General features: G+C 44.2%; 1 protein-coding gene across 2 annotated transcripts in view; it reads left to right on the forward strand.

Moving 5' to 3' along the window:
• LOC141106411 (cobalamin binding intrinsic factor-like) overlaps nucleotides 1–25533 on the forward strand; it is a 68563-nt gene extending 43030 nt beyond the window's left edge. For both annotated transcript variants that reach the window (XM_073597178.1, XM_073597177.1), the window contains 4 exons: nucleotides 7402–7585; nucleotides 15711–15855; nucleotides 18435–18553; nucleotides 21484–25533. In XM_073597178.1, the coding sequence (XP_073453279.1) occupies nucleotides 7402–7585; nucleotides 15711–15855; nucleotides 18435–18553; nucleotides 21484–21545 (510 nt within the window). In that variant the 3' untranslated portion in view covers nucleotides 21546–25533. The remainder of the gene's footprint in view (nucleotides 1–7401; nucleotides 7586–15710; nucleotides 15856–18434; nucleotides 18554–21483) is intronic.

Here is a 25533-nt window from a genome sequence, read left to right on the forward strand (position 1 = left end):
CTTCCTGTTTTTTCCCTCCGTTTGTAAGTAGGAGTTGTTGTAAGTCGGATGTTTGAAAATAGGGGACTGCCTGTATACACTCTATGGCCTGCCGTATACACTCTGTGGAAATTTGGGCCTTAGGTGTTGGTGGTACCAGAACAATATAAGCCTTCACAGTTACTCTTGGTGGGCGCTGGAACGGGCCCTGCTGTGAAATATTATATCAAGAATTGTAATTACGCGCCCCTGTTAAACAGAGGTATAAAAATTGAGCCTCAAGCGGTGGTGGTGGTGGCACAACACTGTAAAGCCTCACAGATACTTTGTTGAGCACAGGAACAGGCCCTGCTGTGAAATATTAGATCAAAAATTGTAATTACGCGCCCCTGTTAAACAGGGGCAGAAAAATTGGGCCTTAGGTAGTGGTGCCCTGAATCCGAAAGTATTCCTAGAAGCTATCATCATGAAGATTGAGGAGGAATAGGATAGTCACTCAGCATAATAGGATAGTCACTCAGCATATGCAGTCTTCAAGGAAACTCCCTGGAAACGCATTGCACAAACCTTTATGCAAGGCCTCCCGAAGATGTTTCATCCTCTGCTCCCTCTGCGAAGGCTGGATAAGTTCTGCACCCTTAATCTTGTAACATGGATCAAGAAGGGTTGTCAGCCAGTAATGATCCCTCTCTTTGATACCTCAAATCCTAGGGTCCTTTTGCAGGCTTTGCAGGATCAGCGAGGCCATGCAGCGTAAGATTATAGAGGCATTTGATCCTGAGTCCTCTTGGTCCCTAAGGATCACATGATCCTCAACCACCTCCTTCCAGCCACTTACAACTCCATGGGTTTCTGGGGCCTGCAAATGATCCCTTGAAGACTGCTGCTGATGCTGAGTGTTATCCTCCACCTCCATGCTGACACAATCCTCCTCTTCTTCTTCCTGTGTGATCAACGGGCCTGCAGGAATACTAGTATCTGGATAAAGGGGGCCTTGAGAGGTAAGGAAGTCCTCCTCTTCCTCCTGCTGTTCTGCCTCAAGTGCCCTGCCCATTATTCCATGAAGTGTGTGCTCCAACAGGAAGACAAGAGAACAGTATCACTGATGCATGCACTGTCACTGCTCACCATCCTCGTGGCCTCCTCAAATGGTGACAGAACAGTGCATGCATCCTTGATCAGTAGCCACTGGGGTGGCGAAAAAAAGCCAAGCTCCTCTGACCCTGTCCTGGTGCCATACTCACACAGGTACTCATTGATGGCCCTCTGCTGCGTGTGCAGCCGCTGCAGCATCGCCAACGTTGAGTTCCACCTGGTGGGCATGTCACAAATGAGGAGGTTCTTGGGCAGGTTGCATTCTCTTTGAATGTCAGACAGCCGAGCACTGGCATTATATGACCGGCGGAAATTACCACAGACTTTCCTGGCTTGCCTCAGGAGATCCTGTAAGCCAGGGTACCTGCTCAAAAACCGCTGCACCACCAAATTCAGGACGTGAGCCAAACAGGGAACATGGGTCAAGTGTCCCTGTCTGAGGACGGTAGAGGAGGTTGGTGCCATTGTCACATACAACCATTCCTGGCTGAAGCTGGCATGGCGTCAACCACCTCTGAGCCTGCTCCTGCAGAGCTGACAGAATATCTGCCCCAGTGTGGCTCCTGTCCCCTAAGCAGACCAACTCAAGCACCGCATGGCATCTTTTTGCCTGAGTGCTTGCGTAGCCCCTTGAACGCCTACGGAGCATCGCTGGTTCAGAGGAGAAATCTGCAGAGGAAGAGGCCATAGAGGAAAAAGAAGAGGAGGGGGTGAGGAGAGAGCTGTGGCAGAATCACCACTAGCATTTTGGAGGCGTGGTGGTGGAACAAGCTGCAACAATACTGAACCCTGTCCTGCATCCTTCCCAGCTGCCAGCAGAGTTACCCAGTGCACCGTGAAAGAAAGGTAATGCCCCTGTCCATGCCTGCTGGACCATGAGTCAGCAGTATTATGCACCTTACTGCTGAACGCCCTGTCCAACGAGGCCAAGACATTTCCTTCCACATGCTGGTAGAGATCCGGAATGGCCTTCCGTGAAAAGAAATGGCGTTTGGGAACCTGCCACTGAGGTACCACACATTCCACAAATTCACGAAAGGGGGCAGAGTCTACCAGCTGAATAGGCAGCAGTTGTAGTGCTAGCAATTTGGCCAAGCTAGAATTCAGACGCTGAGCATGTGGATGGCTGGGCCCGAATTTCTTTTGATGGTTTAGCAACTGGGGTAGGGAAATTTGCCTGCTAAAATCAGATGTTGGCGTACCACTAGCAGATTGGCCGCAAGTACTTGGGACACCTATTTCTATACCTTCATTCCTCTCAGTGCAGGTTTCTGAGAGGACTGGAGGTATAGTGGGGTTGGAGATCCTAGCTGATGAGGAGCAAGGAGAGGTCCACCTTGTTCTTTGATGTGGGTATTTTAAGTGCTGTTGCCAATGGACTGCATGGGAGGTCATCATATGTCTGGTAAAGCATATGGTGCCCAAGCGGCTGCTGTGTTGACCACGCTTGATACGCTTCAGACATATGTTGCAAACAGCAACGGTGCGATCTGCTGCACACCTGTCAAAAAAGGCCCACACCAAAGAACTTTTCAAAATATGTGGGGAGTCAGCAGCGCCCTGCTCCTGCTTACCTCTGTGGTGTGATGCAATAGGGTGGCTGCCCTTAAGCTGCCCTCTGGAGGGCATCCTGCCTCATTGGAGATGTGCCTCCTCCTCCTCTCTTCTATTAGGCACTCAAGTAGAGTCAGTGACCTCATCATCCCCTCCCTCCTCATCACTGGAGCAAACTTGGCAGTATGCTGCAGCTCGGGGAACATGACTGCCAGTTTCTTGACCTTCTTGGGCACCCCCTCTCTCTAGACTCACGTTACTCCCATCCTCAACCTGGGTACCATCATCGGAGCCTTCAAATTGCTGCGCATCCTCCTGCAGCATGTCCCCGACACTGTGGTCGAATAGTTCGGGGGACTCCTCCGTGCTTGATGGTGGGGCTAGGGATGGAGTGACTGTTGACATGGAGCCGATGGAATAGGCTGCTTTGGCAGCTGCATTGGCAAGCAAACTACTCTGAGCCTGGGTGACAGAGGATGAGGAGGATGAGGAGGGCTTTGTTATCCATTCCGCCAACTCTTCTGCATGTTGTGGCTCAATAACACGGCCAGCTGCAGAAAAAAAGGACAAGTGTGCCCCATGGCCAAGTGCTGAGGATGCACCGTGTCCACGACCAGCACTGTCGACTGTAGACACAGAGCCTGCTTGCCCTCTTTTAGTGGCCTGTGAGCGTCTGCCCCTCCTTGGTGGCCTTCTGGACATGCTGTAAATTTTGTTTAGCAAAACCACAGTACACTGTATTGTGTACTGTGTACACCACCAGAAAAGTAGTAGCAAGTGCACTAGGGGTGCACGGTACTGTGTACACCAACAGAAGTGTAATAACAACTATGGGTGTACTGTATGTATTGTGTACTGTGTACACCACCAGAAAAGTAGTAGCAACTGCACTAGGGGTGCACGGTACTGTGTACACCAACAGAAGTGTAATAACAACTATGGGTGCACTGTATGTATTGTGTACACCACCAGGAAAGTAGTAGCAACTGCACTAGGGGTGCACGGTACTGTGTACACCAACAGAAGTTTAACCCTTTCATAACTAAGCCTATTTCTGACATTTGGTGTTTACAAGTTAAAATCCATATTTTTTGCTAGAAAATTACTTAGAACCCCCAAACATTATATATATTTTTTTAGCAGAGAATCAAGAGAATAAAATGGCGATTGTTGCAATATTTTATGTCACACGGTATTTGTGCAGCGGTGTTTTAAAGACAACTTTTTGGGAAAAGGGAAACTTTCATGAATTTAAATGAAACGAAACAGTATAGTTATCCCAATTTTTTTATATAATGTGAAAGATGATGTTACGCCGAGTAAACAGATACCAAACATGCCACGCTTTATAATTGCATGCACTCGTGGAATGGCGACAAACTATGGTACCTAAAAATCTCCATAGGCGATGCTTTAAATTTTTTTTACAGTTACCAGGTTAGAGTTACAGAGGAGGTCTAATGCTAGCATTATTGCTTTCGCTCTGAAGATCACGGGGATACCTCACATTTGTGATTTGAACACCGTTTACATATGCGGGCATGACTTCCGTATGTGTTTTCTTTGCTGCGCGAGCTCGCAGGGACGGGGGCGCTTTAAAAATTGTTTTTATTTTATTTATTTTTATATTATTAAATTGTGTTTTTTAAAAAAAAAAAAATTGATCACTTTTATTGCTGTCACAAGGAATGTAAACATCCCTTGTGACAGTAATAGGTGGTGACAGGTACTCTTTATGGAGGGATCGGGCATCTAAAAGACCTCCAATCCCTCCTTTGCACTTCAAAGTATTCAGATCGCCAAAAACGACGATTCTGAATACTGTATATTTTTTTTAATCTGGCATCATTGGCAGCCGAGTAAACAGGAAGTGACGTTGTGACGTCACTTCTGTGCTTACATTCAGAAGACTGGAACAAAGCCATTTCCAGCTTCGTGCCAGTCTGTCTCTAGCCACTGGAAGTAGGGGACCGAGGATCGGGTCTCCCGGTGGGATGGGAGGCCTGGTCAAAGCGGCGGGAGGGGGGACATCCCCTCCTGCTCCTCCGGGATAACAATCGAGCGGCTATTAGCCGCATCGGTTGATATCCCTCGAAAGCCGATCGCCCGCTCTAAAAAAAAGCACCGGGATGATGCCTGCAGCTGCGGGCATCATGCCGGTATAACCCCCTGCATATCTGCGTACGCTCGGCGGGAAGGGGTTAATAACAACTATGGGTGCACTGTATGTATTGTGTACACCACCAGGAAAGTAGTAGCAACTGCACTAGGGGTGCACGGTACTGTGTACACCAATAGAAGTGTAATAACAATTATGGGTGCACTGTACATATTGTGTACTGTGTACACCACCAGAAAAGTAGTAGCACTAGCAACTGCACTATGGGTGTACGGTACTGTGTACACCAACAGAAGTGTAATAACAACTATGTGTGCACTGTATGTATTGTGTACTGTGTACACCACCAGAAAAGTAGTAGCAACTGCACTAGGGGTGCACAGTACTGTGTACAGTGCACCAACAGAAGTGTAATAACAACTATGGGTGTACTGTATTGTGTACACCACCAGAAATGTAGTAGCAACTGCACTAGGGGTGCACAGTACTGTGTACACCAACAGGAGTGTAATAACAACTATGGGTGTACTGTGTATACCACCAGAAAAGTAGTAGCAACTGCACTATGGGTGCACAGTACTGTGTACTGTGTACACCACCTGAAGTATATTAGAAAAAGTACACCAGCAATGGCCTCCAGTGAGATATTGCTAAACTGGATACAGTGGATATATATATATATATATATATATATATATATATATATATATATATATATATATATCCTGTTTCCCTGAAAATAAGACCTAGTGTGATTGTCAGTGATGACTGCAATGTAAGCCCCACCCCCCAAATAAGCCCTACCCTGTTTCCCCGAAAATAAGCCCTACCCTGAAAATAAGACCTACAAGGACTTTAACTAGGGCATATTTGGGGGGTAGGGCTTATATTGCAGCCATCACCGACAATCACGCTAGGTCTTATTTTTGGGGAAACAGGGTATATATATATGGTAACCCAAATGGGAAGGATGCTTGAAAAAATAATAACTATTTGGCGTAACAGTTATTATATATATGTGCTTGAATGTCATATTTTTATTCATACAGTTTTGGTAAAAATATAAACAACCCATTTGATTAATTTTTTTGTTGTTTTTGATGACATTGTGGCACCTTTTAAATGTGCCAAGATTGTTTAACTACCTTAATTTTTGCATATGACATTGGGGATGTGGTGCAAACCCATCAATCCTGTTTTTATATATAACACAGCAAGTGTAAACAAGACACAGGACAGCTCTGAATTTCTAACAGAATCAAATATTTGGACCTTTTCGGCTTTGCTCTAAGGCCCCTTTCACACTGGGGCGGGAGGTGCGTCGGTGGTAAAGCGCCGCTATTATTAGCGCCACTTTACCGTTGTTTTTACGGTGGTATTCGGCGCTAGCGGGGCGGTTTTACCCAGTGTGAAAGGGGTCTAATAGAGTGAAGTGGACTCGAAGAGTAGGGTGAACGTATTTTAAAAAGTGTTCACACAGTATACAGCCATGGCCAAAAGTTTTGAGAATAACACAAATATTAATTTTCACAAAGTCTGCTGCTTCATTTTTTTTTTTATAGAACTTTTTGTCAGATGTTAATATGGTATACTGAAGTATATTTACAAGCATTTCATAAGTGTCAAAAGCTTTTATTGACAATTACATTAAGTTTATGCAAAGAGTCAATATTTGCAGTTCTATATCAAGACCTCTGCAATTCGCATTGGCGTGCTGTCAATTAAAATTAGTGGGAGTTTTTTTGTTCACCTGCCTCTTGAGGATTCCTGACCACGGACCCAAAATTTAGATGTTTTGCTCCCCAAGCCACCTAGTTATCACTTTTTCCTTATGGCAAGGTGCTCCATAATGCTGAAAAAGGCATTGTTCGTTACCAAACTGTTCTTGGATGGTTGGGAGAAGTTGCTCTCAGAGGATGTTTTTGTACCATTCTTTACTCATGGCTGTGTTCTTAGGCAAAACTGTGAGTGAGCTTATTTCTTTGGCTGAGAAGCAACCCCACACATGAATGGTCTCAGGATGTTTTACTTTTGGCATTACACAGTACTGATGGTAGCGCTCACCTTTGCTTCTCCAGACAAGGTTTTTTCCCGGATGCCCCAAACAATAAGAAAGGGGATTCATTAGAGAAAATGACTTTACCCCAGTCCTCAGCAGTCCAATCCCTGTACCTTATGCAAAATATCAAGTCCTTCCCTGATGCTTTTCCTGGAGAGAAGTGGCTTCTTTGATGCCCTTCTGGACACCAGGCCGTCCTTCTAAAAGTCTTCTCCTCACTGTGCATGCAGATGTACTCACACCTGCCTTAGTAAGCGCTGCACTGGTGGTGCCCCAATCCTGCAGCTGAATCAACTGTAGGAGACGATCTTGGCGTTTGCTGGACTTTCTTGGGCCCCCTGAAGCCTTCTTCACAAATGCAGTGTAAATGTTTTTATGGGATTACGTTAATGTTCATGGCAAAGAGGGACTTTGCAATTCATCTGATCACTCTTCATAACTTTCTGGAGTATATGCAAATTCCATCATAAAAACTGAGGCAGCAAACTTTGTGAAAATTAATATTTGTGTCACCCTCAAAACTTTTGGCCATGGCTGTAGATATAGCAGTGCATGCTTTTAGTTTAAAATCATATGTCTCCTGTGTTTTTTTTAGGCTTTGCTGGCTGCAGAGAAGTATTTTTTAATAAGCTGGGATTGTTCTGGAACAATACAAAAAGTGCTTGACCTAATACCCGAGAAGACATTCTCCTTGCCCATCGCTGCTGCCCGGGTGCTGCCTTTCCTGTGGTCTACAAGCTATGTCTCTGTGAAGCGTCTGCCATGTCCAGAAGATGATGGTAATTCATTTATTTTATTTAGTAACAAAGCACTGAATCACATACATCAAATCCTAAAGTAATATTCTTCATGGAATCCAAAACAATAAAAAAGTACCTCTTGAATGCCCCCCCAAATTAGTCAGATCAGCATATGCATAGACAGGTGCGAAACAGACCAGATCGGCTAGCAGACTTTAACAGAATGGTGGCCGTCTGCACACAGACCCCGACTCCCTGTTGTATAAATGTAAATGAGATGGGTAAAAAGATGGCTTCAGCTCCTGTTCTCTACCTGTACACGTTTAACCCTTTTGGGGGCTTAATCGTAAAATAAAAGGGTGAAACAGATCTGAGGAGTTTACTACAGATTGAGAACAGGAGCTGAAGCCATCTTTTACCCATCTCATTCACATTTATGCAACAGGGAGTTGGTGTCTGTGTGCAAAGAGCCACCATTTTGTTGAATTCTCCATGGAATGCTACACATTTTCACTGCATCACTTTTTACCATTAGGTGATGCCATTAGTTTTTTTAAACAATGTCTACTATAGTATAAAAAAAAAATAATGGCTACAAAAATGTACATTGAAAAGTTAATGAGACTCTATTCATTTACTTTATTGGGTTGGCACATGGTTCTTGGTGCTTGGTCCTTTAATGGCATCTTTTGTTTTGTTGGTGCCATGTCAGGGCATGCTCAGTTTGAATGGTATGGGCACAAAGCATGAGTTTTTAGCAATACAATGCTAAAGGCCAGATAGGGACCTTCAGTGGGGTGGCAGCGGCTGCTTCTACAGTGGTCGCCAGATCAAGAGGTAAGGGGAAATATTCCAATGGATACACTTGCTCCAATTTAAACTGGTTAAGGCAGTAGTAAACCACCGGCGATTTTGTATTTATTTTTTGCATCACATACTAGCAGATTATGTCAAACTTACCTTAGAACGAAGTCCTTCCAGGGGTGAGCTTTCACCGCTGACAGGGCTTCCATTGCTTCGACCAGTTTTTCTTCCAGGTTTGTGGACTCCCACTGCATGAGTGGCTGGAGCCGCGATGACGTTGCTCCCGCACATGCACGCGGGAGTTGATGTATACAGCACAGGACTCTGATGGAACAGCCCCGGTGGCCGTTCCTTTAGAGCCGATGCGATGGGATGTCACTGGCTGCATGTACAGTAAATCTTTCCTAAACGGCGCACGTTTACCTATAGGTAAGCCATATAATGCAGGTATGGGAGTTTACTCCCACTTTAGGTGAAAACTCTTTAATTTGGACAACTTTCCTCTTTTATAAAGAAAAGGGCTACGCTCCAATGACATTGCCAAAGCTCAGCAACTTTATTGAAAGACAGCACCCTACATCCTACATCCTGGGTCCGCTTCTCTAATACGTTTCACCCATCTGGGCTTAGATATGGGGCAGACAAGGGGATAGACGTTTATATACACCACATTAATATTCAATTAGACAATCGTTAGAAACATTTAAATGGACAAAACATGTTTTAATGCTGATTTATGGACATTGGTTTCTAATGTTGATACCTACTTTAAACCATGATAAGAATAGCAATTTATTTTTCATAAAATGTAATAATAAGAGGCATAACTATTTCATATTTCAAACATCCAATCAAATTCAGTAGGTTTTTACCCCCCACAAATTATGATAGTAGGTTTAGTGACATTTTACAATTGTTGATTTAAAGGGTCAGTCCACCCAAAGCTCATTTTGTTTCGTAGATGCTAGAGAATTACACTACTACCTGGCAGTCTCTCCTATCTCCTGGGGTGTCCAAGTTTCTGGGTACGCAGACCTGCTGTGCCAATTAGAATGCACTAACCCTGGATTTTATATTGATTTTATAATATTTAGAATGTAACAGAAGAAGTTAAAAGTGGTCAGGAATAACCAAAACTCCCAGGTGGACAGGAACTGAGCTGAGAATTATGACAGGAGATGTTACTTTTGGAGTACCCAAGACCTAAGCCAGCAGCTGACTCAGCCCACGACTCTACCACCACTTCTAGGTGGATTGGCCCTTTAACCCTTTCACTGTCAGAGCCGTTTTTGCGTTTTTTTGCACACATGATTAAAAAATCATTTTAGGCCTGAAGGTTACACAAAACCCCAAACATTATATATTTTCTGAAAGCAGACACCCTAAAGAATAAAAAAGCAATAGTTCAATTTTTTTATGTCGCATGATATTACCGCAAAGGTCTAGGAAACGCAATATTTCAGTAAAAAACACACAAATGTGAATTTTAGGGTGAACAAACGCAAAAAATTACCCAAATTTTTGGTACAATATAAAAGACGTGGTTGCACTGAGTAAAGAGATACCCAACATGCCAAACCTTTTATTTTTTTTGCACCCGAGAAATGGCGTCAAACTTCAGTACCCTATATTTTCTATAGGCAACGATTCAAAGGCCCCCTATAGGTATCAGTTTAGTGTTACGGAGGAGGTCTGGTATTAGAATTAGTGCTCTCACTCCAGCATACGCGGCGATATGTAACATGTGTATCGCAATTGACATTTTCACATGTAGGCGCCCCGGCGCATCCGTTTATGTTTGTGCGTGTGTATATGTGGGGGTGGGGGGCCTCAAATTTTTTTGGGGGGGGTTCATTTTCAAAAGATTTATTGAATAGCAGTAGATTACATCTTATGGCCACCCATCATTACACATTGAGACAGAGCCTAGAACAAACAGGGCTAGTCAACTGAATAAACAAATATCATTCAACAACATTTATTCCCCAAACTACGGAATCTTCCTGAGTTTCAGGTGAACAGGGGTATAACCTATAAGTGCACTTAAGTCGGTCATCGGTCCTGACACCCCATATGGGTTCACACTGTCAGGGGTAGATTGGCTTGAAAGATAGAAAAGGTGCTCTTTGGAGGTCAGAACTGGTCTCGCAGCTCGGAAATACCAGCAGAGAGTCCAAAGGTGAGTAATATGCATACTTCCTCTAGAATCTCGTCTGAACAGAGAGTTTCCTTCATAGATTATCGCAAATACTTGTGAGCTCCTGCGACTATGATAATGGTGAAGGCACATACTCTAGTTCAAGATTGTTAGAGCAAACACTCTTGCTATCTTAAACTTTATGATAATAACAGAAAAGTGTAGGGGGGAGAAGAAAGTAGAGGAGAGACAGGGTTCGGGAGAGGGGTGCCAGTTTAAAAAACTTGAGAGCTTGTTCATGTCACATTGACTCCAGGGATGAGGGAGATTCCTATGTGTCTAGCCCAGGGTTCCCATATTGCCTCAAATATTTTTGCGGTATCCATTATTGTAATGACCATTTTTTCTTGGGGCATGATCCACAAAATCTTTCTCTTGGCGGCCAGGAGAGACCGGGGGCTGCTTCCAGGCCTTAGCTATTGTGATTTTTGCTCCCAGAAGCATAAACAATATCAATTTTTGAGCGTGTTTAGGAATCTTGGGAATGTGGGCATTCAGCAGCGCTATTTGAGGGGATTTCGAAACAGAGAGGCCTGAGACTCTCCGGATAAGATTAAACATTTTGTTCCAGAAACCTCTGATTCTCGGACATTCCCACCATATGTGAAGCATGGAATCCTGGGCTTGACATTCTCTAAAACACAACGAGGAGGTAGAGGGAAACATCACTGCTAGTCTAGTGGGAACTAGGTACCATCTCGTCAACACTTTCAGATTTGCTTCTATCAAGGATATGTTCATAATACCTTTAAAGGCTCTCGTTCCCATTTTATGCCAATCCTCCAGGTCCCAAGTTTCCTGAAAATCTCTTTCCCATGCTTCCATGTAAGAGAATTTGGAGGTGGGTTCCGAAAGTGATGTGTAAATTATGGATATACCCCCCTTTTGTTCCATTGCTTGGCCACACCAACGCTCATAATGTGTGAACTCTGGGGGAGTGGGTTTGTTTTTCCACATAGAGGAGAGGAAGTGAGAGATCAGAAAATATTTAAATTTCTCAGAATCTGGGAGTTCCAAATTTTCCACACAATGTTTCAAAGAGATCGGGCCAGAAATGGAGAAGTAGTGTCCAATATGGTACATCCCCTTGTCTAGCCACCATTGGAATGATTTGATGTCCATGCCTGGACTGAAATGAGGGTTATGAAAAATGTGAGCTAGTAGGCGTATGTCAGATGTTAGCGAAGGGAGATGTTTCATTTCATCCCATATTTTAATGGAGTGGGATAGCGTAGGGGACATTATTGGGGGCCTAGATTTTCAGGGACACCACAGGAGGTGGTTCAGGGTATGTGTTGGGACCGCTTGTCTCTCTACACTAATCCAGTCAGGTTTCTCATATCTAGAGTAGGCCGTCGAGAGTTGGGCCAGCCTAGTTGCTTGGTAGTATCTAAAGAGATCAGCTAGACCTAATCCCCCTCGTGTTTTGGGGCTGTAGAGAATGCGTCGGGCTAGTCTGTATCGTTTCCTTCCCCAGATGAATTTAATTATCTTCCCCTGGAATGATTTGAGATGATCTCTTCTAATTGCTATCGGGAGGGATCTAAACCGGTAGAGGAGTCTAGGGAGTAGAGTCATCTTTGAAAGAGTGAATTTTATCTAGCCAGGATATGTTGTGTAGTGCCCAAGTTTGGAGGTCAGTTTCAAGTTTGCGGTACATGGTAGGGAAGTTTGCCTGGTATAGTTGTTTGATCTTGGGGGTTAGATTTATAACTAGATATCAGATTGAGGAGTCACTCCATTTAAATCTGAAAGAAGGTTTAAGCTGTTTGACCAATGGAAGTTGCAGTGATATATTTAGTGCTTGGGATTTGTTCATGTTAACCTGAATCCCTGATATGTTCCCAAAGGATTCAAGGAGCTTGCTTATGTTGGGTAGGGAGGTATTAGGTAGGTGATGAAGAGAAGGATATTGTCCGCAAAAAGTGCACATTTGTGGACAGTTTGTTCGCAACGAACGCCCTTGATGTTTTGATCTGACCTAATCGCATTGGCTAGAGTTTCAATCGCTAGGGCAAAGATAAATGGGGATAGAGGGCAGCCAGTCCCTCTGGTGATTTTAATGGGGTTAGAAAAGTAACCCTGCAATCTGACCCTAGCTTCTGGTTCAGAGTAGAGGGATCTCAATAGCCCCAGAAAGTTCTCACTGAACCCCCAACGTCTTAGGACTGAAAAAAGGTAAGGCCAGAAGAGAGAATCGAAGGCTTTCTGAAGGTCCAATGAAAGAAGAAGAGCCTCCTGGGGGGGCCTCTGTCTCATCCAGATTGAAGGATCAAGACAATGTCCACAGCCCGCCTTACTTGGTCTGGGCCTTGTCTCCCTAGAATAAATCCAACTTGGTCTTTGTGAATATAGTGGTTGATAAAGGAGTGTACTCTATTAGCTAGGATTTTGGTAAGTATTTTTAAATCATTGTTAATTAGGGAGATGGGTCTGTAGTTTTCTACTTGTTCTGGGTCTCTATCAGGTTTGGGAATTACAGAAATGAAAGCAGCATTAAGGTGGGTATCTACCGGGTCCCCCTTCTGTTTGGAACTGAAACATTTTGTTATACGTGGGGCTAGGGTGTCAGCGAAAGTTTTATATCATTGAATGGGAAACCGTCAGGGCCAGGAGCTGAGTCATCTTTTAGTTTTTTGATCACCTCTAGGGTTTCTTCCGTTGAGATTGGAGCTTCCATGATATCTATATGGTCTTTACGCAGGGTGGGTATAATTAGGTCATCTAGAAAGGAATCTATAGTGGAATCGTCTGCCGTGTTGCCTTTCTGGTATAATTTAGTGTAGAATGCCTGAAATGATTGTAGGATGCATTGGGGATTTAGGGTCGTGGAGCCATCCTGTAATCGGATTTTAGGGAGTGTGAAGGTACAGAATTTGGGCGAGAGTTTAATAGCTAACATCGTGCTCATCTTGTCTTTCTGTTGATAGAATCTCGCTCTACTCCAGCGTAAGGATTTACCGGCCTTAACTGTGAGCGCCAGGTTTAAAGCTATTCGGGCAGCGCCTGGCTGGGCGATTTGGACCTTTGACGGGTCTTTTTTGTGCTGTTTGCATAAAGCGGAAAAGTCTCTTTCTAGTTTCTCTACGTCCGAGACTCTTTCTTTCTTAATTTGTGATGCTATTTGAATTAGCTTTCCCCGGATCGTTGCCTTGTGAGCTGCCCATAAGGTCTCACCCGAGATTCCCTCTACGTCATTAAGGAGGAAATATTCTTTCAGTGCCTTTTCAAGTTCTAGGACCTTGACGGGGTCATTAAGTAAAGTTTCATTGAGTCTCCAGTGTGAAAGGGGGGGGTCTGGTCAGGTGGTCTTGTAAAGTGAGGATAACCATAGAATGGTCTGAAAGGGCTATGTCCCTAATGTAGGCTTTGTTCACTGAGGGTATATGTATCGATGAGATAAATGTGTGATCAATTGTGGAATAGGATTGGTGAGGGTTCGAGAAGTGTGTGTAGTCCCTTTTTGTCGGATTAAGTTTCCGACAGATGTCGGCAAGACCTTGTTGGTAGATCATTTTCGCTGTCTTGGAACTAATTTTCATGGGGCGGGTGAGTTCTTGTAGGTGGTTTTTATTTGTCCAGACTTTGGTCAAACGCGATATTGGAGTCTCCTCCAAATATCACTGTCCCTTCCAATAGAGGCCCTAAGGTTTGAAACTATTTGAAATTATTTGAAAAAATTTTGCCTGACCCTTATTGGGAGTATAGTAAGAGATGAATGAAAACAAGTGGTCATCTAACACCCCTTTTACTAAGATAAACCTACCCTCGGGGTCCTTGTGTACCTGTAGGGCCTTACATTTACATGTTTTCGCAAATAGGATCACTACACACTTCGTTTTGTCTTCAGCATTTGCTAAGAAGAATTGGGGGTATTGAGCATGGAGAAAGGAGGAGGAGTACCATATTGGGAAATGTGTCTCCTGAAGCAGAACAACTGCCATCTTTTGGGAGCGATATGCCTGTAGCACTTTTCTTCTCTTGCTAGCCGAATTAAGGACTTGGACATTATGGGAGACTAACCTGAGGGAGGGGAGGAGCGTGGTGTTATTTTGCATGACAAGTGGAGGAGAGGAGCATATCGAAACAGACATCTTCTCGATAGGAGATGGATAGATTTTGAGCGAAGCGTGAAGCTGGACCTGGGACCTGGAGCAGGAAGGGGGAGTTGTGGCATCTGCTGGCAATCAGAGAAAAGAGGTTAGTGGGAAAGAAGAAAAAGAGGGGGAAACAAAGTGCAAGTTGGCCTAACATGGGCCTGCGGCGATGGGAGGGGGAAAGGTCCCTCCTTTCATTGCCGTACACAAAACAGTTGTAGCCCTCGAAGTGGGCTAGCCTTCCATCACCCAAAAATGGTGAAATCATAGTCGAGAGATGGATGGAGGAGCATGACTGCTGCCCCAGCCACAGCCATCCCTGGTAATAATAGAAACATTAGATAATATAAATTGTAACATTAATAAAAACTAGAACGTTAGTAAATGAATGGATCAAAGCCAACAGGGAAGAAATAACCTAGTCATTTGAAATAAGTCGGGGAGAGGGAGGGGGGTGAGGAATGGGAAGGAGGTAGGGGAGGGAATCGGGGGGGAAGGGAGGAGGTAAGGGGAGGGGGAAGGGTAGGGGTTAGGTATAGCATCACATTTCAAAGTATTTTAGAGAATGGTGCCAGGAGGGACCCCTAAATCAAAAAAAATGCTTTAGTCCTCCCCCATTATCCTGGGAAAGTGAGAAATTCTCCTGTATCAGCCGGCACCCGCCATGACTGTCCCGGACCCACCGAATGGGCAAGCGGAGCCCGGTAAGCATGGCAGGAGCCCGCGAGCGGGGGGGGCGCCAGTAGCGGGGTGTGTGAGAGCGATCGGGCAGCCACTCAAACGCTCTCACCTGACGGGCAGAAGACTGCCTGTCAGTTTCACACACAATCCCGGTGTCTGCAGCCACTGGATTGTGTGCAATAACCCCCGCCGTTAGGTATGTACAACGTACAGACCTGGAGACGAAAGGGTTAAGGTAATTTAGGAATTTTTAACAATTTCCATTAAAACTAGGAACTAAATAAGCTGTATTGGAGAGCTACAACACAAACACTGGCATTCCTTTTAAAGTTGTGTTTCTCATCATCTGTATTCATAACCTGTTTTGTCTTCCACCTTTATGCAGCTCACTTTATCTCAGTGGAATACACGATTGTGAATGACTTATCAGGAGATCAGTTTCATCATTTTACTATCATAGCAGTGGAAGAAGGATCCACTGTACTGCAGGTCATGCAAAAGGCTGCTGAACTAGATCCTAATAAATTCAGGTGAGAACTTCCAGCCTAAAAATGACAAAAACTATTTCTTATTTGCTGTTTGAAGTGTAAGCAATACTGTAACCAGATGCTTATTCAGCCAAATGACCAGACCGAGAGTAACTGTAATTTTAAGTATAATAAACTGGTGCAAAACATGGTCAGAGTCAGTGGCGGCCCACCCATTAGTGGCTCCCCCCCCTAATCATGTTCAGGCCAGGAGGTGAAGCCCCGGCTCTTCCCAGATCCTCCTGGAGCAGCAGCCCCTACCCTGGATCCAAATCATCTTCCTCCTGACGGTAAGGCATCTAAACCCCTGCCTTCCTGTCCATCTCCACTGGGTCGGGTGGTGTCAGCAGAGCAAGTGAGGGGGGCAGGTTTGTTTGCTGCTCCCCCAAAATATTGAGCAATAGCTGCCACTGGTCAGAATGGCAAAGAACATTCATACACTGCTGAATGAGCTAAAACAGAATATGAAAGTTGCACAAACATGGAGTCAGACTTCACAGCAGTGTCTCTGTGGTTCAATCTTGGTAACATGTGGTTGCGTACCATAGTGTCTTTAAGACTATATAACAACAGGGAATGTAGCTGAAAATCAATATTTCAGTAATACAATTCAGAACACAAACCACTACTGGTGATTAAACTCAAAACAATGTCCTTCTCAGTCCTTTTGCTAAGATCAAGCGTAGACTAAGACTAAGATTCCAGTAGGGGTGCTCCATCGTCATTATGACCTTTGGAGATGGCTAGATGTATAGATGTCCTGAGTGATCTTCGTGGAAAAAAAATGAATTAAGCATCCATCCGTTAAGGCTTCTTCTGCATCAAATTAAAGGGTTTATTCATACCAGATGCGTTGATGTTACACTGGTTGCTATGTGTCATAGAGCATTTATATAATGGCATGAGACTTTTGAATACCTTCTAAGACAACTTTACTTAACTGTGTACAGTATCTCACAAAAGTGAGTACACCGCTCACATTTTTGTAAATATTTTATTATATCTTTTCATGTGACAACACCGAAGAAATTACACTTTGCTACAATGTAAAGTAGTGAGTGTACAGCTTGTATAACAGTGTAAATGTGCTATCCCCTCAAAATAACTCATCACACAGCCATTAATGTCTAAACCACTGGCTACAAAAGTGAGTACACCCCTAAGTGAAAATGTCCAAATTGGGCGCAATTAGGCATTTTCCCTCCCCGATGTCATGTGAATCTTTAGTGTTACAAGGACTCAGGTGTGAATGGGGAGCAGGTGTGTTAAATTTGGTGTTATCCCTCTCACTCTCTCATATTGATCACTGGAAGTTTAACATGGCAAAGAACTCTCTGAGAATCTGAAAAAAAGAATTGCTGCTCTACATAAAAATGGTCTAGGCTATAAGAAGACTCTGAAACTGAGCTGCAGCACGGTGGCCAAGACCATACAGCAGTTTAACAGGATAGGTTCCACTCAGAACAGGCCTCGCCATGGTCGACCGAAGAAGTTGAGTGCACATGCTTAGCGTCATATCCAGAGGTTGTCTTTGAGAAATAGACGTATGAGTGCTGTCAGCATGCTGCAGAGGTTGAAGGGGTGGGGGGTCAGCCTGTCAGTGCTCAGACCCGCACACTGCATCAAATTGGTCTGCATGGCTGTCGTCCCAGAAGGAAGCCTCTTCTAAAGATGATGCACAAGAAAGCCCACAAACAGTTTTCTGAAGGCAAGCAGACTAAGGACATGAATTAATGGTACCCAGATAAACTTATTTGGTTCAGATGGTGTCAAGCGTGTGTGGCAGCAACCAGGTGAGGAGTACAAAGACAAGTGTGTCTTGCCTATAGTCAAGCATGGTGGTGGGAGTGTCATGGTCTGGGGCTGCATGAGTGCTGCCGGCACTGGGGAGCTACAGTTCATTGAGGGAACCATGAATGCCAACATACTGAAACAGAGCATGATCCCCTCCCTTCGGAGATTGGTCCACAGGGCAGTATTCCAACATGATAGCGTCCCCAAACACACCTCCAAGACCACCACTGCCTTGCTAAAGAAGCTGCGGGTAAAGGCGATGGACTGGCCAAGCATGTCTGCAGACCTAAACCCTATTGAGCATCTGTGGGGCATCCTCAAACGGAAGTTGGAGGAGCGCAAGGTCTCTAACATCCACCAGCTCTGTGATGTCGTCATTGAGGAGTAGAAGAGGACTCCAGTGGCAACCTGTGAAGCTCTGGTGAGCTCAATGCCCAAGAGGGTTAAGGCAGTGCTGAAAAATAATGATGGCCACACAAAATATTGACACTTTGGGCCCAATTTGGACATTTTCACTTAGGGGTGTACTAACTTTTGCTGCCAGCGGTTTAGACATTAATGGCTGTGTGTTGGGTTATTTTGAGGGGACAGCAAATTTACACTGTTATACAAGCTGTACACTCACTACTTTACATTGTAGCAAAGTGTCATTTCTTCAGTGTTGTCACATGTAGTTATAATAAAATATTTACAAAAATGTGGGGGGTGTACTCACTTTTGTGAGATACTGTATGTAAAAGTGTTGTATCCCTGAACACTTAATTTTTATCTGCCTTGTTATTCCTCAGCTTCGAGTCAAAAAATTTCACTTGGGGAGTTTACATCACGGCCATTAACCACCTTGCTGAAAGCACCATTGATAGGACATGCTGGCTGTTCTTTAGCGGTAACACACTACTGGATAAAGGTGAGTAGTCAGTAGACTTAGGAGTGCCATCCTTTATTACGGGTCTGAGTAGAAATGCAGATTAAACTCTACATAAAAACAGGATCCAGCCCAGGACATGTGAGTACTCCAACAGTGTCCAAATTCAAAGGGGTACTGACTCACCTAAAAATGTTTTAGGTGGCGTCCCAGGAACTAAAAAGCTATGCACAATAACAAACAGGGACCAGAAGATCCACAGTGTTTAGTAGTTCCACAATAAGACGAACAGCAGTCTCACCCACAAAAATCTTTTTTAATATCAAAATTCCATACAGAATAGAAAACACGGAATGGTCTCCACCACTCACCATTAAAAACAAATGACAACATTGTGTTTTCTGTTTATGTATGAAAGTTTGATATTCATAAAAAAATTTGTGGGTGAGACTGCTGTTCGTCCTATTGTGAAACGACTACACACTGTGGATCCTCTAGTCCCTGTTTGTTATTATAGAAATGCAGATTGCAAGGAATGAGCAAATCTCTGGGGGTTTCACTGCCCTGAAATATTGGGAAATATTGGAAGATATCAGTGAAAATTTGCCATTTTAGCAAAATGCATTGCAGTCAGATAGGAAGGTAAAAATAATTTGGCTGTACCGAAAGTAATGCAGAAAGTAATGCAAAAGTAGTATAACTAAAGGCAAAATTTTATTTTTAGTTTTGAATGGAGTAGAGAGAAATTAGAACACCTGTCTGTGTCCCTGTTAGGGTGATTCATCCTCTCTATTTGTCCTGTTTACCGTTATCATTGAAAGTGAAAGAAAAAGAAAATCCCAAATTTTGGGTAGTCCCCAGAAAAGTAATAGTGATGAAATCTTCCAATGGGGACAGATTTGGTGACCTGGGGATCCCAAAGAAATTCCCTCAATTTGCAGGGATTTCCTCCTGCTTCCTGTTTTGGCTATTGGACAGGAAGGGAAGGTAAATTAGTCCAATGGGAAAAAGAGGGCAAAAAACAGAAAACCCAAATACTTATGGTAATTTTCCTCTCCTGATGCCAATCCATGGCAATAAACATGCTATAGCTCTGCCCCTATCAACACCCACAGGACCTGTTTAAATCTCTAAAAGTCTTAAATCAAAAATGCTTATCTGAATGCCCAGTTTGGTAGCCATGATGGTGCCACATCCCGGTAAGTAGATACAGAAAGAAGGTTTATGGAAGGGACTTTTGGAAAGGCACCACTATGACAAATATATAAAAAATACAAATATAGTTTTTATTAAATACAATCTTAAAGGGGTTGTAAACCTTCCTTGTTTTTCACCTCAATGCATTCTATGCATTGAGGTGAAAAACCTCTTGCAGTGCAGCAGCCCCCAAATGCCCCCGTTTTACTTACCTGAACCCTCTTTTTCTTGTGCCATGGATGAGCACACCAACTCTAGCCGGTATCTCGTGTTCTGATTGGCTAGATTGATAGCAGCGCAGCCATTGGCTCCCACTGCTGTCAATCAAATCCAATGATGGGGGTGGCAGGGGGGCGGGGCCAACCCCAGCATTTCTGTCTATGGACACCGAATGCTGGACTCGGGAGCGCGCCCGCAAGGTAACCCCCTCAGGGAAGCGCTTCTCTGAGGGGGTTATCCGATATGGGGAGGAGCCGCGAGAGCTGCCTGGGGACCCCAGAAGAGCAGATTCGGGGGCCACTCTGTGCAAAACGAGCTGCACAGTGGAGGTAAGCATGATACGTTTGTTATTTTAAACACAAAAAAAAACGAGCCCTTACAATCACTTTAAGAAATAATAAAATACATCCAACAGTGAATGCAAATTTTGCACAGAATAATAGGACTTTCTCCATAAAAAGAAATGGCTCTAGATCTCAAAAAGAATTGTGGGTATTTCTACGCGTTTTAACTTAAAGGTCTGGGGGTTCTCAAGAGCAGCAGATTGGAAAACAGTCTAAAAATATAAACAGTGATAAGTGTCATAAACACATAAATGTACATAACATGTATATAGGGAAACATATACAGTAAGGCAACTTACTACATATGGCACAGAATGCATGCAAGAGCACCAGGACCCCTCCAAAGCCTCAACAAGTATAAAAGACTGACTGAGACTGAGAAAATTACTGTAAGTATTTGATACAAGTTTCCATTTTCCTGATGCCAAAATGGCAGCATACATAAGATAAATAATGAGCTAAACATGGATTGCTCATGCTGCAATCTCAATAGGGCTTAGTCAACCAGCCTGTGTTGTACTGGATCAGTGCATGAAAAGTGGCCTTAGCCTAGGCTCCTCCTGGGCCATGCTTACTGATGCATTTTGCCCCACCCACAGGGCTTAGTCAACCTCTATGACTATGCCCTTTGCGTGGGGTGAAATGCATTAGAGGTCGTGGACTGGTTGGAGTTTAGGCTGAGGCCACGTTCCATCCACTGATCCAGTACACAGGCTGTTTAGGGGTGTGACATCGATGAGTTACACTTTGCAAGGATTAACTCAGGCTTAATTTCAACAGGATATATTCGGTGCGTAAGTCTTGGTATTATTCCCCACAAATGCCAGTCATGGAGATTAAAGAGTCACAGCTGCATGTAATGCAATAGGGCTCATTGAGTAGTCCCACAGCTTATTTCAAGAGAGCAGTGGAAATATATGCCTAAAGCTGTGTGGCTCTCCCAGTGTTTGGGAGCTGTCCATTCATTCCTATGGAAAGGTTGTCTATTATTTGTCCCAAAAGTGGACAGCCTCTCTATAGAATTGAATGGAGATTTAAGGAAGGAGCAGAACTGGGAGGCTTCTAGTGATGAGGCCATGTGGCTCCAAGTGGGCAGTAGAGGAGTGGCGACAGATCAATATAAGTCTTGGGATAGGGGGGTCCTGTTGTCCTTTAATGTATAAGTTATGAATGTGTAAGCTTACTTTACAACGTTCTCTTTTGCTTTTCTAGGTGTCAGTAGCTACATACCCAAGAAAAATGAACATATCATCGCCATCTTCAGCAAATACTGATTATATTGGCCCTATAGCATATATCTCCATGTACAGCTGGGCAGCTGGCTTAACAACTTTGAGAGAGTTTAGTTCTTCTTTAATCAGCTATTTGCTATTTCCTTTGCTTTTATATGCATTTTTACATTGGAGTTAAGCCACCCAGGACTTTTGCTCGCTCTTTTAAATTTATTACCCAATGGGATGCATTGGTTAATGCCCTTTTTTAATATGCTCTTAAAGCAAACCCATCTCTCCTCCATGTTCTTTGTTCCTAAGATTTTATCCAATTTATGCCTTCTGTGTTCCGCTTTAACTCTTAAGTAAACGAGAAGAAACTACTTTTCTTGTAGTTGCATTTACTGAATTTGTCCTTTATGTTGTGAAACTGCAATACATACAAAACTGATGAGAAATGTTAAAACTAAATATAATTTCTCCATACTGGGAGCATTACATACAATGAACAATTATAGATTACTAACACTGAACCGGGTGGGAAAACATGCTCACTGCAGAATCCTAAATTGAGATGAAAGGTTCTTTATAACATGTTTTTTTTATTTTTTTTTTATTTACCTGCTCTGTGTAATGGTTTTTGCACAGACCAGCACCGATCCTTCTCTTCTCATGTCTCCCGTCTGCGTTCCTGGCTCCTCCCCCTTGACCAGTGCCCCCATTAGCAAGCCGCTTGCTATGGGGGCACTGGTGTGCGCTCGCTCCTGAGCCCCCACTCTGTGTCCATAAGACACATAGAGTTGCGGCTCGGCCCTGCGCCCCACTCTCTCATCATTGGCTGACTGGCTGTGATTAACAGCAGTGGGAGCCAATGGCTCCTGCTGCTGTCTCAGCCAATATGGAGAGAGAGACCCGGGACAGCCGAGGCTCCCGTGCACATCAATGGATCCAGAGGGGGCTCAGGTGAGTATTAGGGGGGCTGTGGGGGGAGCAGCACACAGAAGGTGTAAAAACCTTCAGCATTTGCAACCATTTTAGGTTAAATAATTCAACATTTAACTGAATATACATAGAGAGTTTTGCTAACAATCAGTGTACACTTACAAACAAGTAATGTCCCACGCTTGAGTGTTAGGAAGAGGAACACTGGACACATGGGGGTCTTAAAGATGCTTTAAAGTATAACTAAATGCAAAACTTTTCCTCTAGTTTTGGATAGAGAGGAGAGGGATTAGAACACCTGTCAGGTTTTTTTCCAAATAACAATTTTATTGTTTGTATCTCAATACAAAGAAAAACAGAAGATACATGCATTCAGAAGAAGGTAACGCATTATGCATCATAACCGTTGTATAATCAGTCATAGCGCTGTGTGATGTGCGTAAAGATAGACCAGTAAAACTTCTGGTGCAGCAATATCGCTGCTCATGCATTATGATGCTAAATAACAGTATATATCAGCTAGTGTAATATAATAAAAATCACAAAAAAATAAATAAAACAAGAAGAGAAGAGAGAAAAAGAAAGTAAGAGGTCATCATATTAGCTCACCTACATGTTCAGGGTGGGTCCTCCCAGAGGTGCCACAACTCCCACACCTTATCGTGGGCCTCCATTCTGTCCTGCATCCTGGTGGTCATTTTCTCCATCAGTTCCACATCTTTGACTCTAGCGCACAGGTCATCAGGGGAAGGCGGGGATCGTCGCTTCCAGTTAAGATCAACGAGGCAACGTGCAGCTGTGAAGATGTGACGTAATAGCTTTTTATAGGGTTTGAGAATTTTCAGTGGTGAGAAGCCTAGTAAAAAGAATTTTGGGGTCATAGGGACAGGTACCTCAAAAAGGTGGTTCAGCAGCTGTTGAACTGAGTTCCAGAATGGAGTAATCAGTGGGCAGCTTCAATAGATATGAAGGAGGGTACCTTTGTCCCCATGGCAATACCAGCAGCGGTCGGACCTAGTGGGGTAGATGGCATGGAGCACATCTGGGGTCATGTACCAAAAATAGAGGATTTTATAGCCGTTTTCCTTGTATAGTGTTCAAAAAGAGCTTTTAGCTGCTTTGGACCAGATCACCTGCCAGGTCTCTGTGAGTATTTCCTCACCGAGTGCCCTCTCCAAACGGAGCATGTAAGCGTGTGGTGGTATGTGGGATTGAGACAGCAGTGGCTGAGGCTCCGACATAGTGGTGCCGTGAGCTTGGTATGTAGGCACTTGTGGCACATCATTGTGGAGATGATAGAGCCTGCAGGATGTGTTCTGCAGGAGTAGGAGAACGGGCCATTTGGGCATAGGTGACAGAGAGTTTAGTATTGTCCCTATAGGAGCTGGGATCTCTGGAGCGAGACAGTCTCTGAGATTTATGGGAGGATGGTGCTGAGATGGAGTCACAGGGATGTGAATGGCTCCATGCAGGTTCAGGCTCTGGCATCAGGTGGATGCGGGGCTGCATAGGGCCAGGAAGGGCAGGGAAGTCCTCAGAGGAGTCCAAGGGTGCAAGGGATCCAGGATCTACCCCATGGACACAGGGGTCTGATGCCGATCGCAGCAGTCGTGGAAAGGCGTCTGTGCATTGAGTGTACTGCAGGGTGAGCTGGCCTGATATGGCGGCCTGTGTGCCTCATGGCATGACCCCAGGGGAGGAAGCCTAGAAGGAGAGACACACTGCTCTGGTCTTTACTGTCGCATCTGCACCCTTCATCGCCATCAGCGGGGGGTCAGTGGGGGCCTGGTGTGTTGACTGAGCCGATGGGGAGAGCCGTGTTTAGGCCCGAGAGTGGGAGGTGGAGGCGCCCGGTGCCATCTTGTCTGTTCCTCCTGGCAACATGGCAGTCAGTGGAAAGTAGTCCTGGAAGTCCATGGAGGAGCCCAATAGGGGTTACAAGGATCCCGGGCTTTGGCGGAGCGAGTCATCCTGTATCTGCTCATATATATGAAGCAGAAAGTCCCCAAAAGTGCCTGGTAGATACAGGCTGAGAGAGAGCAGGGGATTCAAGCACCCATACAGGATGGCTTCCGGTCATGCCCCCCCACCTGTCAGTTTTTATTGCCGTCTGTCTCCCCGTTAGGGAGACTCACCCTCTCTATTTGTCCTGTTTACCATTTTAATTGAAAGTGAAAGCAAATATAATTCCACATTTTGGATTGTCGCCAGAAAAGTAATAGAGGAGAAATCTTCCAATGGGGACACAAGTTCTGGTGACCTGGGGGTCCCCCAGGGAATCCCTTAATTTGTAGGGATTTCCTCTTACTTCCTGTTTGGCTATGGGACAGAAAGTGGGAAAGGGAAATCTCCGAAATGGGACACAGATGTAAAAAAAAAAAAAATCTGACAGGGGTTATAACCCCCTTACTCTAGCCAAAATGAAAAAAAAAAATAAGTTTTGCCTATAGTTCTACTTTAACTACTTAATGGCCAGTAGATGGCAGCAATAAACTCAGTACTTCCAATATACAGTAAATGCCAATAACATTATGATCACTGACAGGTAAAGTGAATAACATTGATTATCTTGTTACAATAACATCTGAAAGAGAATGGGATATATTGGGCAGCAGGTGAATATGTTGTCTCTGAAGTTGATGCGTTGAAAGCAGACAAATGGGCAAGTGTAAGGATTTGGGCAACTTTGACAAGGGCTAAATTGTAATGAATAGATTACTGGGTCAGAACATCTCCAAAACTGCAGCTCCTGTGGGATGTTCCCAGTCTGCAATGGTCAGAACTGACCTAAAGTGGTGCAAGGATGGAAAACTAGTAAACCAGCAATAGGGTCATGGGTGCACAGGGCTCATTGATGTACAGTATGTGGGAAGTGACAGTAGGCCTGTGTAGTCTGATCCAATAGAAGAGCTACCTTAGTTCAAATACTGAAAAAGTGAATGCTGGTTCTGATAAAAAGATGCATCCCTGTTTGTTGTGTATGGGGCTGCGAAGTCACAGACCGGTCAGGGTGCTCATGCTGACCCGTGTCCACAGCCAAAAGTGCCTACAATGGGCAAGTGAGCATCAAAACTGGATCACAAGCAATGAAAGATTGCTTTATCTGCCT

The sequence above is a fragment of the Aquarana catesbeiana genome, linkage group LG08 (genome assembly GCF_042186555.1).
Source record: "Aquarana catesbeiana isolate 2022-GZ linkage group LG08, ASM4218655v1, whole genome shotgun sequence".
NCBI lineage: Eukaryota > Metazoa > Chordata > Amphibia > Anura > Ranidae > Aquarana > Aquarana catesbeiana.